Source organism: Psammomys obesus, unplaced genomic scaffold (assembly GCF_907164565.1).
Source record: "Psammomys obesus unplaced genomic scaffold, mPsaObe1.curated_primary_1811, whole genome shotgun sequence".
Classification (NCBI taxonomy): Eukaryota; Metazoa; Chordata; class Mammalia; order Rodentia; family Muridae; genus Psammomys; species Psammomys obesus.
The window spans coordinates 3,662,779-3,674,911 of record NW_026587215.1 but is presented as its reverse complement, the minus strand read 5'-3'; the positions used below and the strand labels follow the sequence as shown (position 1 = coordinate 3,674,911).

General features: G+C 48.0%; 1 protein-coding gene across 4 annotated transcripts in view; it reads right to left on the bottom strand.

Annotated features, from left to right (window-relative positions):
* Nucleotides 1-12,133, bottom strand: part of L3mbtl2 (L3MBTL histone methyl-lysine binding protein 2) — a 22,857-nt gene extending 10,724 nt beyond the window's left edge. The window contains exons 1-7 of one of the 4 annotated variants that reach the window (XM_055603097.1): nucleotides 12,057-12,133; nucleotides 9,513-9,750; nucleotides 8,381-8,514; nucleotides 6,661-6,784; nucleotides 5,786-5,865; nucleotides 602-719; nucleotides 262-396 (exon numbers count right to left, since the gene is read on the bottom strand). In XM_055603097.1, the coding sequence (XP_055459072.1) occupies nucleotides 262-396; nucleotides 602-719; nucleotides 5,786-5,865; nucleotides 6,661-6,784; nucleotides 8,381-8,514; nucleotides 9,513-9,750; nucleotides 12,057-12,080 (853 nt within the window). In that variant the 5' untranslated portion in view covers nucleotides 12,081-12,133. Of the gene's footprint in view, nucleotides 1-261; nucleotides 397-601; nucleotides 720-5,785; nucleotides 5,866-6,660; nucleotides 6,785-8,380; nucleotides 8,515-9,512; nucleotides 9,751-11,549; nucleotides 11,695-11,723; nucleotides 12,036-12,056 lie in introns of those variants that run through there. The other 3 variants (XM_055603098.1, XM_055603099.1, XM_055603100.1) reach the window with 3 other exon arrangements.

Here is a 12,133-nt window from a genome sequence, read left to right as displayed (position 1 = left end):
ATATATATATATATATATATATATATATATATATATATATATATATAACACACACACACACACACTCACTCACACACTCACACACGACAGAAACAACAAACAGGCTCTATAAATCCAAACTGCCTGGGGACTTCTAGGCTGGATAGGGGAAGGAACAAGAAGGCAAGTACATTTTGTTCTTGGGATAAATGTATGGCAGAAGGTTCCACTTCTACTCAGAGCCCTACAGGGACTGGCATGGGAGCTTCCTTGATTACTCACTCCGTGGAGGCACCAGGATTTTGCTGTTGATGGCACACCAACCAATAGGGTGGACATCCACCGTCCCCAGGTTGCACCAGAAGTCATGACTGGAGTCATTTTCAAAGCCTTCATATCGAAGCAGCACGCGGTACCCTGAAAGGAAGGACAAGGGCACCTGTGAGGAGATGGAGACGGTGCATCCTCAGGCTTTCTTCCTCCCCTACCCCAGTCAGATTCCCTACTTCATATTTCAGTAATTCTTTCCAGGCACATGGGGTCCCTGATACACTACCCACTGACTGGATATGCCGCTTAGCAAACAAATTGTAGGCCCTGCCCTGGCCAGAGGAACACCCACCAGCTGCCTGGATGACAGAGGCGATCCAATACACCCGGCTAGGGAGCACGGCATCGCCGTTGAGGACTTCCACCTTCATCCCCTTCAGGACGTCTTCCCACTGGTCATAGAGGGGCACCTGCGTGGTGAGGAGAGCATTGAAGGGGCTCAGAGGAGCTGGCTGCCTCAGGCCTGAGCCATCTTGACCTCTACACCTTAACGTCATGCACTGTGCAGAAAATTAGGAATAAAGAGGTAAACAAGGTGTGTTTACTGTCCCAAAACACAGAATGGCAGGGTGCCATCAGACCGACATGGGTGGAGGGCTACAGGCCTGGATTCTCATCAATGCAGGGCCAGCTCTATCCGTGTGGCACCTCGGTGCACCTGGATACCTGTCACCCTGCCAGTTGCACAGCAGTGTCTCAGCATAGAGATCAACTCCTTAATGTCATGTGACCTGGGCTCACACATGCACATTCTACCCAGTGTCTTCCTACTGTGTGATTTCTGGCCACCTTCCCAATGCCTAATCCTTGATTTGCTGCCAATGGGAACTTGATCCTCCTTTGGGAGAAGCATCCTCTTTCACTATCAGACCTGGGCTAAGCCAGCAACAATCCATCTCCCTAGGCAGACAGGTTCACATCTACTTGGGAAAGCATGCAGTGGCCCAGGTACACTTGGAAAGCTCTTTACTACAAGTTTTGGTTTCTTTAAAACCTCAGTTATGGGTACATTTACACAATGGAATACTACTCAGCAATTAAAAACAAGGAAATTATGAAACTGACAGGCAAATGGTGGGATCTAGAAGAGATCATCCTGAGGTATCGAAAAAGCAAAAAGACACACACAGTATATACTCACTTATAAGTAGATAGTTGACATATAATATAGGATAAACATACTAAATCTGCACACCTAAAGAAGCTAAGCAAGAAGGAAGACCCTAGGTAAGATGATCAATCCTCACTCAGAAAGACAAACAAGATGGACATTGGAAGGAGGAGAAAACAGGGAACAGGACAGGAGCCTACCACAGAGGGACTCTGAAAGACCTACCCAGCAGTGGATCAAAACAGATGCTGAGATTCCTAACCAAACTTTGGGCAGAGTGCAGGGAATCTTTAAAAAAAAAAAGGGGGGGAGGGAGATAGTAAGACCTGGAAGGGACAGGAGCTCCACAAGGAGAGCAACAGAACCAAAAATTCTGGGCAGAGGGGTCTTTTCTGAGACTGATACTCCAACCAAGGACCATTCATGGATATAATCTAGAACCCCTGCTCAGATGTAGCCCATGGCAGCTCAGTATTCAAGTGGCTTCCCTAGTAAGAGGAACAGGGAGTATCTCTGACATGAACTCAGTGGCTGGTTCTTTAATCACCACCCCCTGAGGGGGGAGCAGCCTTGCCAGGCCACAGAGGAAGACAATGCAGCCAGCCCTGATGAGATCTGATAGGCTAGGGTCAGATGGAAGGGGAGGAGGACCTCCCTTATCAGTGGACTTGGGGAGGGGGAATGGGAGGAGGTAAGGGAGGGAGGATGTGATTGGGAGGGAATGAGGGAGTGGGCTACAGCTGGGATACAGAGTGAATAAACTGTAGTTAATACAAAAAATAAAAATTAAAAAAACCTCACTTATGTTATATAAATGTTTTTGTTTTAATCCCAAGTGTGGAATTTTAGTTTGGGCTTTAGTTTGTCCACAGCTGGTAACTGCCTCCAATGGGAATGGCCTTTGCCAGCTGTTAACGGCCTGCCTTGTGCATGGAGAGGGGCATGGTCTAGGACTCTGAGAGGTATAAACAGGAGAGCCCAGAGAAAGAAACTGTGGCGAGTGGCAGTTTGGAAAGACCAGAGACACTTCATGGCACACTGGCTTAGAGGAGAGAAACGAAGGAAATTACTCTTGCTGTTGACAGAAAATTGGTATAGCCCTAAACAAAACAAAACCCATCATGGACATTAAACAGCTGGGAGAAGTAAAGGGGTCTGCGCCCCTCTCCCCACTAACCTCTCCTACCTAAGGTTGGATGATGGTTGGAAGGGAGAGGCTTTAAGGAACCACAAATCAAATAGTTTAAAAACGAGCGCAACACTTTACAGAGCATACTGGATCTTGTGTTAAATATGATCTAATTTCCCTACAATAAAAATTCTGGGACTAGGAGAATTTGGGGGTCAAAAGATTGCTTTCTTCCCCTGCAGGGAAGTTACACATTCATTAGCAACTCAGACAAGGGGCCAGTAGGACTTAGCATCTACATGTAATTGTGCAGGGCAATCCAGGAAGGCGAGGCAACTGGCCTCAGGTCAAAAGACAGCCTCAGGAGTCCTTCTCCTGGGCTTTACCAAATGGGATTGAAAGGCAAACAAACAAACGAATAAACTAACGAACGAAAGAAAGAATGAACGAATGGGCTTAATGGCTCATACCTGTGAGCCAGCGCAACTGCTCTCAGGCTAGCCTGGTTTACAAAGTGAGCTCCAGGCCAGCCTGAGCTATATTGTGAGACTTTGTCTTAAATTTAAAAAGAGATGACTCAGAGGTTAAGAGCACTGGCTGCTCTTTCAGAGGTCCTGAGTTTAAGTCCCAGCAACCACATGGTGGCTCACAACCATCTATAGTGAGCTCTGGTGCCCTCTTTTGGCATGTAGGCATACATGCAGACAGAACATTGTATACAAAATAAATAAATAAATCTTAAAAAAAAGAGAGAGAGAGACAAAATTAGACCTGTTGTAGGTGTTACTCTAGCTAGCAGGAGGTACAGCTGAGTTAAGCTAGCACTGTTAAGTTCCTGACATCAAGCTCATCCAAACATCTAAACAGGGCCCCAACCCTTCCTTCTTCAGGAAGAACTGGAGGGTGGTAGAAAGGTCCTTAGATGTAGCTGGAGAGATGGCTCAGTGGTTAAGAGCACTGTTTGCTCTTCCACAGGTCCTAAATTCAATCCCCAGCAACCAGATGGTGGCTTACGACCATCTATAATGAGATCTGATGCCCTCTTCTGGTGTGCAGGTGTACCTGCAGATAGAGCACTTATATACATAAAATAAATAAATAAATCTTAAAAACAAAACAAAACAAAAAAAAAAAGGATTGGCCAGAAAAAGAAAGAAAGATCCTTAGAAGAGGCCCAAGGGGGCAGCTTGGTGGTATAAAGTGGCAGGAAAAGAAGGCCGTAAGAGTCAATTTGCAGAAAGCTGAGCATGGTGGCACATACTTGTGATTCCAGCACTTGGGGAGTAAGTGTGGGGGAGGGGGCTTACACAGGATGACTAAAAGTTAAAGGCTATCTGCAGCTATATAGCAATTTAGAGGCCAGCCTGTGCTGCATGAAACCCTGTCTTAATAACAACAGGTCAGGTGTGATGGGTGCACACCTTTAATCCCAGCACTTGTGAGGCAGAGGCGGGCAGATCTTTGTGAGTGCCATAGAGAAGCCCTGTCTCCAAATACCAAAATTTAAAACAAACAAACAAACAAAACCCAACCAACCACCTGTTCCCTCCCCCCTCCACCCAACCCCCAAAAAACAATACCAGGGCCGGAGAAATGGCCCAGTGATTACGAGCACTCGATGCTCTTCAGAGGACCAGGGTTTGGTTCCCAGCACGTACAGGGCAGCTTAAAACTAGCCACAGTACTCCACTTCTGGAGGATCTGATGCCTTCTGGGTGTTTTGCCAGATAGCTCTGTAGACCTTGAACTCAGAGATCCACCTGCTCCTGCCTCAGAGCGCTGGGATCAAAGGTGTGCGCCCACTGCCCAGCCCTGATGCCCTCTTCTGCCCCCTACACACACTAGGCACACGTGTGATGCAAGCAAAACACCAATGTACGTAAGGTAAAATAAATCAATCTAAAAAAAAATAAAAACAGACCAAAGAACCAAACAAATGCCACAAACAAAACAAAAACAACTTGTTTTTGTTTTCTGAGACAGGGTTTCTTTGTGTAGCCCTGACTGTTCTGGAACTCACTCTGTAGACCAGGCTGGTCTCAAATTCAGATATCCTCCTGCCCCTGCCTCCCCAGGGCTGGGATTAAAGGTGTGCACCACTACCACCCTGATATCAAAAACAATTTTAAGCACTTAGGGAGACAGAGGCAGGCAGATCTCTATGAGTTCAAGGCCAGCCTAGTTTACAAAGCAAGTTCAAGACAGCCAAGGCTACACAGAGAAACCCTGTCTCGAAAACAACCAAACAAAATTTTTAATGGGGTAAAGAAAACATCAAAAATGAAAAAAAAAAAAAAAAAAAAAGAACACCCTCTAAACTCAGACCAAAAAAAAATTCTATTTCTAATTAATAAATAGAAAATAAACCTCAGAACAGGGACTGTCTCTGAAATGAACTGATTGGCCTGCTCTTTAATTTCCTCCCCCGGAGGGGGAAGCAGCATTACCAGGCCACAGAAGAAGACAATGCAGCCACTCCTGATGAGACCTAATTGACTAGGATCAGAAGGAAGGAAAAGAAGTCCTCCCCTATCAGTGGACTTGGGGAGGGTGGAGGAAGGGAGGGATTGAGATGGGAGGAGGGAAGGAACCACGGGGGGGGGGGGGGGGGGAAAAAAAAAAAAAAAAAGTGTAATTAATAAAGAAAAAAAAAAAAAAGAAGAAAAAAAAAAAAAAGAAAAGAAACCTCAGAAAGCAGAGGCAGTTGTGTAAGGTGCAAGATGATCTTATTTTTAAATTTTTTTGGTTTTTGAAATAGGATCTTAATATTTAGCTCTGGACACTATGTAGACCAGGCTAGCCAAGAGATTTACTTGTCTCTGCTTCTCAAGTGTTGAGATTAAGTGCATGCACCACTATCCCTGGCATTTTTATATATGTATAATATAACACACACACACACACACACACACACACACACACACACACACACACATGTCTGCATCTGTGTCTACACCCCAGAAAGCATAGGATCCCATGGGAATATAGGTATGGATGGTTGTGAGTCACCATGTGGGTGCTGGGACTTGAACTCAGGAGCACTGGAAGAGCAGCCAGTGCTCCTAACTACTAAACAATCTCTCCAGCCTCCAGAACAAAGGGAGATTTCTGGGGAATGGCCACTGCTCTCAAGGATCCTGTCCAGGCGGGAGCAACTCAGCAACTCAGCTGAGGTGTGTGGGGAGCAATGAGGCAGGCAGTCTGGGGTGCCCCTCCTCCTCTGCCCGGGCACTCACGTGTTTAAAGCAGCTGACAGGAGCAGCCTTGTAACTGTGATCCTTCAGGAACTTCCCCCAGTCAAACCCTAAGACCAGAGCTGTGGAGCACAAAGGAAGAGTTGAGGCGGGGTATCTACAGCAACCATGTTACAACAAGAACCCGGAGGCAGGACTGGAGAGACAGCTCAGCGGTTAAGAGCACTGGCTGCCCTTCCAGAGCTCCTGAGTTCAAGTCCCAGCAACCACATGGTGGCCCACAACCATCTGTAATGGAATCTAATTCCCTCTTCTGGTGTTCGTGAAAACCGAGCACTCATATACATTAAATAAATTAATTTTTAAAAATAAAAATGAAAAAAGAACCTGGAGGCCCCACAGGGTTCTAGAAACAAGTCCCTTTATCATCACCAATGGCCATCAGGGCTGTGAAGCAGAGGGGCATCCAAAGAGAAACTTCTGTCCCTTCTTGCTGCACAGAAAGGGAAATTCAGATGTAGGCTTACATTTCTCCTCCTGTACCCAGTCACTGGCCACACCTAATCGGCAGACCGCCCACCTGGGGCAGTTTCGCCCTCATAGTGCTCAGCAATCACTATGCTTGAATAACTGAGACCCCTTCCACCTGCTCCACACATCCTGGACTTCCCCTGCACCAGGGAGAGAGAAGCCATGGACACAGATACAAAGAGAAACAAAGCAGCTAACTTCTCCTTTCTTGATGATGAAGGACCCAGGCAGCTGCAGGGCCTAAGGTCATTTCCACAAAAGCCAGCAGGTGGAGACAGTTTACCATAGGCCTGGATCCCCAACTTTCCAGCAGGCTACCTTTTCCAGCAGGCTACTTTTAGGCAAGGCCATCCCCACCCTGGTCCCCCGTCCCAGGATTGCCTCACCATCTTGTCCTGTTGGTGTCCCATCTGCTAGCTGTCCTGTGCCCTGGGAGTGGAGGAAGGCTCCAATCTTGGCGGACCAGGCTGCCTTGTGCAGGACTTTGGCTTTCTTGGTGGGTGGCTTTCCCTGGAAGGCAAGGAGGGAATTACGCAGGCTGGCGGCTGTGAACCTGAATCTATTTCTATAGGGCCTTGTTTTGTTTTTTTTTTTTGAGATATGGTGGCCTGGAATTTGCACCTGTTGTGTTCTGCCTCCTGAGTGCTGGGATTCCAGGCATGTGCTACCGTAACCAAGTGAGAAAGCAGAGCTTGGTTGGGCCCTGCCGGCTACCTAACCCCTTTTGGGCCTGAGTTTCTTCTGTGAAACTAAGGATGAGTGAGAACACTCAGGAGAGTGTTACAGAAGGACGGAGCCAGTAGAGCTACCAATGAGGGAGAGAGTGTCGCTCAGGCCTTTGACTCCTCTCTAACATTGTCACTGAAGTCCTCTCTATGCTCCCAGCCCCACGGAGAGCTACAGCTGAGTGGCTGCAGAGGGGCCCGATACTCTCACCAAACCCACAGGCAATATTTTGTACCTGGAGAGAACATTCTGGACAGCTTTTACCAGGTGACTCAGGAAAAGCTCACTTACAATTAATCACTTAATTAAGATAATGAAGCACCAATGACAAAGGCCAGGACCCAATCAACACACCAGCTAAGCAGAGGCACACCTGCAGGTCTTAACGAAGTGGTTCGCAACCTGTGAGTCATGACCCCTTGGGGTTGAATGTCCCTTTCACTGAGGTCACATATCAGATAGCCTGCATATCAGATACTTACATTACAATTCATAAAAGTAGCAAGATTACAGTTACGTAGTAAAAATGAAAATAATTTTATAGCCAGGAGATGGTGGTACATGCCTTTAACCCTAGCTCTCAGGAGGCAGAAGCAGGTGGATCTCTGAGTTCCAGGCCAGCCTGGTCTACAGAGCAAGTACCAGGACAGCTAGGGCTACACAGAGAAACCCCGTCACAAAACAAAACAACAATAATAATTTTATCATTGGGGGTCACCAAAGCATGAGGAACCGTACTGATGGAGTTAGGTATTGCGGTGTTAGGAAGGCTGAGAAACACTGACTTAAAGAAATCGAAAGTTTTCGAGCCTTTTAAAATAGGAATTGTGGAGTATGGGGAAGGCACCCTTTAATCCCAGCAATGGGGAGGCAGAAGTAGGCAGACTTTGTGATTCTGAGACCAGCCTGGCCAGCCAGAGCTAAATACCGAGACCCTGTCTCAAAAGGAAAATAAGGGCTCTGGTAAGGCGGCTCGCTGGTTAAGAGCACTGGCCACACTTCCAGAGAACCCAGGTTCAGTTCCTAGCACCCACATGGTGGCTCACAACTGCTTCCAACTCTAGTCCCAGGGGACCTGACACCCTCTTTGGTCTTCTCAAGACACTGTAGGCATGTGGGCATAGACATACAATCAGACAAAACACTCATACATATAAAATTAAATCTCAATAAATAAGTAAAATAATAAATACATAATTAAATGGGGATCACTTCCTGAGGCAGGGCCTTATGCACCTCAGATGACCTCTAGGAATGGATCCCCCTAAAAAAAAAAAAAAAAAGAAAGAAAGAAAGCTGCCTAAGCCATTTGCCTCCAGTCACAGGATAGTTCCAACTCAGCATCCAGGCCCCAAGAAGGGTGCAGGCAGCTGCTCTCACCTGGAGTCTGGCCAGGATGCTGGCCTTCTTGGAGTTGGAGGAGTAGCTCCTAGAACATGAGACGCTGCAGAACCTCTTGGTCTTTGAGAAGAAAGCTTCTCTCGTGCCCACGATGCCACACATCTCACAGACCGCTGGGAAGAGAACTCGGCATGTGACTCCCTGACATAATTACTGTAAGTCAAACAAAACCCCGGGCTCCTCAAACCCCAGAGTGCTGCACCAAGCATGTCAGCGTTAGGCACTAAGGCTGACAGGGTGTGAGGAGGACAGTGTATGGAGGTCTCTTCCAAGACCAAGTTCCACGCGCTGCTCTTAAACTTGTATGCTCAGCTGAGCCTCAGCCACCAGCCTCTCCAGCAGCTGCGACTACAAGTGTGTGATACTCCATCAGTTGACACGTGCTTGTCCCTTGGCTCTGTATCAAGGGCCCAGGCTAAGGGACTGGAGAGCCACGCGAACACCTGCAGAATCTGGTAGACAAACTTTAGAGAGAGGAAGGTGACAAGAGGAAAGGTGCTGAAGTCACTCAGGGCTTGCGGGCCTTTGCTCTCACAAGGAGCACGTGGACAAGCTGTGTTCGCCCGGCCTCACGCTGGCTCACTTAAGGAGCTGCGTGTAAGCAGTGCTGTGGTGGGAGACTGCCACGCCCTGGGCCCCAGTGACACGCCTTTACCAGCTTCCCAGGTGACTAATCTGCAGCCAGGGTAACCAACCAGGCCCCGGGGCCAGCTCCTCCCCTGATGATTCCTGCTAATCTCGCCATTCTCAGATTCTAAGAGAAGGGCTGGAAGGAGATAGGGAGGTCACTTTAACCTGTATGCCCCCTTACAACTTGCCAACCTGCAGCCCACAAGCTATCTGTTGCCCTTTTGTGCCAAAGTACTCACACCACTTCTCACCTCACACTCAGATGTGGGGGCTGCTCAGCCTACCCACACTAATGTAATGCCATCTAACAGGTGCTGAATAAACACAAGAGGTGTAGGAGAATTATGCTTTAAAACTAGACTGCAGGAGAGGAAATGGCCCTTGAGGACAGTCCCTTAGAGCTTCCCACACCGCCTGTGTCCGTCCCCTTTTCTTCCCCAACTTCCTGACTCCTCCATCTTCAGGGACAGTATGAAGGCACCTGGCTCAGAACCACTTCCTTCCAAGGAGCGCGCATTCCCGGGGCTGAGCAAAGGCAGAGGTGAGGTGGGTAGCTCTCCTGCTTCCCTCTCTTCATTTTCTGTCTCACTTGACTCTCCTAGATAGGAGCTGCTCTCACTGCCCGCACTGCTGTTGTAACTCCGGAAGCTGTCGTAGCCCCCAAAGAGTTCCAAGTCATCATCCTCCTCTTCTTCCATTGGCTCTGAAGATGGCGCCTCCTGTGGAAGAATGATATGTGCTTGCTTCAGGAAGAGAGTTTGCAAACCTGCCAATCCACCCAATGTGATCATGGGATTTGAATGTTGGTTCTCTAAATAGGCAGTAGGAGCTCTTAACTGAGCCAGGCAGTGGTGACACACAGCATGACCTCCAGCACTTGGGAGGCAGAGGCATCGGGAGGATCTGTGAGTTCGAGGCCAGCCTGGTCTACAAAGTGAGTTCCAGAACAGCCAGGGCTACACAGAGAAACCCTGTCTTGAAAACAAAGAACAAACAAACAAAAGAGCTCTTCACGGCTGAGACATCTCTTCAGCACCTGACAAGATGTTTTCTCAGGGTGAATGAGATCGAATACAGATGGGGTTACTTCTGCATAAACAAGCCTATCATAAGTTAAAAATAGAAGCTGCGATGCTGGAGAGATGGCTCAGTGGTTAAGACCTCTGGTTGCTTTTCTAGAGGACCCAGGTTAGATTCCCAATACCACATGGTGGCTTACAACCACCTGCAACTCCCAGTCCCGGGGGCTCCTCTGATGCTCTCTTCTGACCTCCTGGGCATCATGCACACGCAAGATGCAGACATACACAGCCGGCAAAATGTTTATATGATTTTTTTGGTTTTGTTTACATTATTTTTTTAATTAAAATGCTAGGGGCTAGAAAGATGACTTAGTGGTTAAGAGCGCTGGCTGCTCTCCCAGAGGACCTGGGTTCAATTCCCAGCATCCACATGTCAGCTCACAGCTGCCTGTAACTCCAGTTCCAGGGGATCTGACACCCTCACACCAATGCACATAAAATAAAATTAAATAATTTTTTTTTAAATTAATAACGGGGCTGGGGAGATGGCTCAGAGGTTAAGAGCACTGGCTGCTCTTCTAGAGGCCCTGAGTTCAATTCCCAGAAACCACATGGTGGCTCACAACCATCTGGTGTCCTCTACTGGCCTGCAGGCACACATGCAGGCAGAACACTGTATACATAATAAATAAATAAATCTTAAAAATAAGATGCTGGGTGTTACAGGCACAAGCCTTTAATCCCAGCACTCAGGAGGCAGAGGCATGTGGATCTCTGCGACTTCAAGGCCAGCCTCATCTACAAAGCTATTTCCACCACCACCCAGCTAGTTGACCCTCTCTTTAAAAAGAGAGAGAGAGAGAAAGAAAAGGAAAAGAAAAAGAAGCAATGGGCCTGAATAGCCCCAGAAAAACTGGATGGCATTCTCATACTGGTAGCTTGGGTACAGAGCAAAATCCCTAAGAGGGGGGGTGGGAGGATCCTGAGAAAAACCGAGACCTAGACTATCCAAAGAGGCTTTGGGTCAGACGACACCCAGAGAGTATGTGTACAGTGTATGTACCACAGCTGTGAGTTCAGCCCTGATCGAAATCAGCTACTGATCTCAGGGCCAATCAACCTAACTTCTGTGGGACTCGACCTATGACAGGGAAGGGTTGGCTCACAGGATGTGAGGTGCAGACATTACATAAAAACCTAAGCCGCACACAGGAGAAAAGGAGGGAAGCGAGACAGAGATAAGGAGAATGAGGCTTTGGGCCAGGGTTCAAATACCATCTCCAGGGCTTCCTAGCTGTATGATCCACAGCAAGCCAATTACCATTGCCTCAGTTTTCATAAAGTGAGGACAATACCACTATTTAATAGTTTGGGAAGAAGAGATGATAAAAAGCAAAACACCCAGAACAGTGCTCAATAAACGCTGGCAATCATTACTGCTTGAAAAAGGAAAGAGACTCCAAATGCAAGGCGCGGTGGGTCACCAGCTACTGTACCACGGAAAAGGCAAAACTCTCCACGGTCTGGAAACTGACACACTTGGAGCCAACCTCTTGCAGTTTGCAGCTGTGTCATTCCAACAGGCTGTTTGGACCCGTCCCTAAAGAAGATGGCCTTGAGTATTCTGGAAGATCAGCACGGGAACGCTCCAGGACTGAAGTAATAATCACCTCTGACCTCCCTTTACTTCCCGCGTGGAAGCGACAGGCCGCACAATCCTAAAGCTCGGGACCACCACGAAACCAAGAAGACAAGGAAGTGGAGCCACAGTTCAGGAACCAGTTTCTCTGCCCCTGTTTAGGAAGGCGTTTCCACCCCTCCTCCATCCCATCCATCCCAAGACCAAAAGGGACCCTGGAGGCCTCCGCCCCGGACTAAGCTCCCTACCTCAGTTTACCAATCCTGCAACCTTCCACCTCCAAGGCGTCGCTAAAATGGTGCGTCCGCCGAGTGGGGGGTTCGGGGCTCCCTTTCCCGGAAGGGCTGAACGCTTTCCCTCTTACCTCGGTGCCCAGCGGTTTCTCCATGATAACAAATTCAATTTCCTCAACCGTCACCAGGTGCAGGAAGCCATATTGCC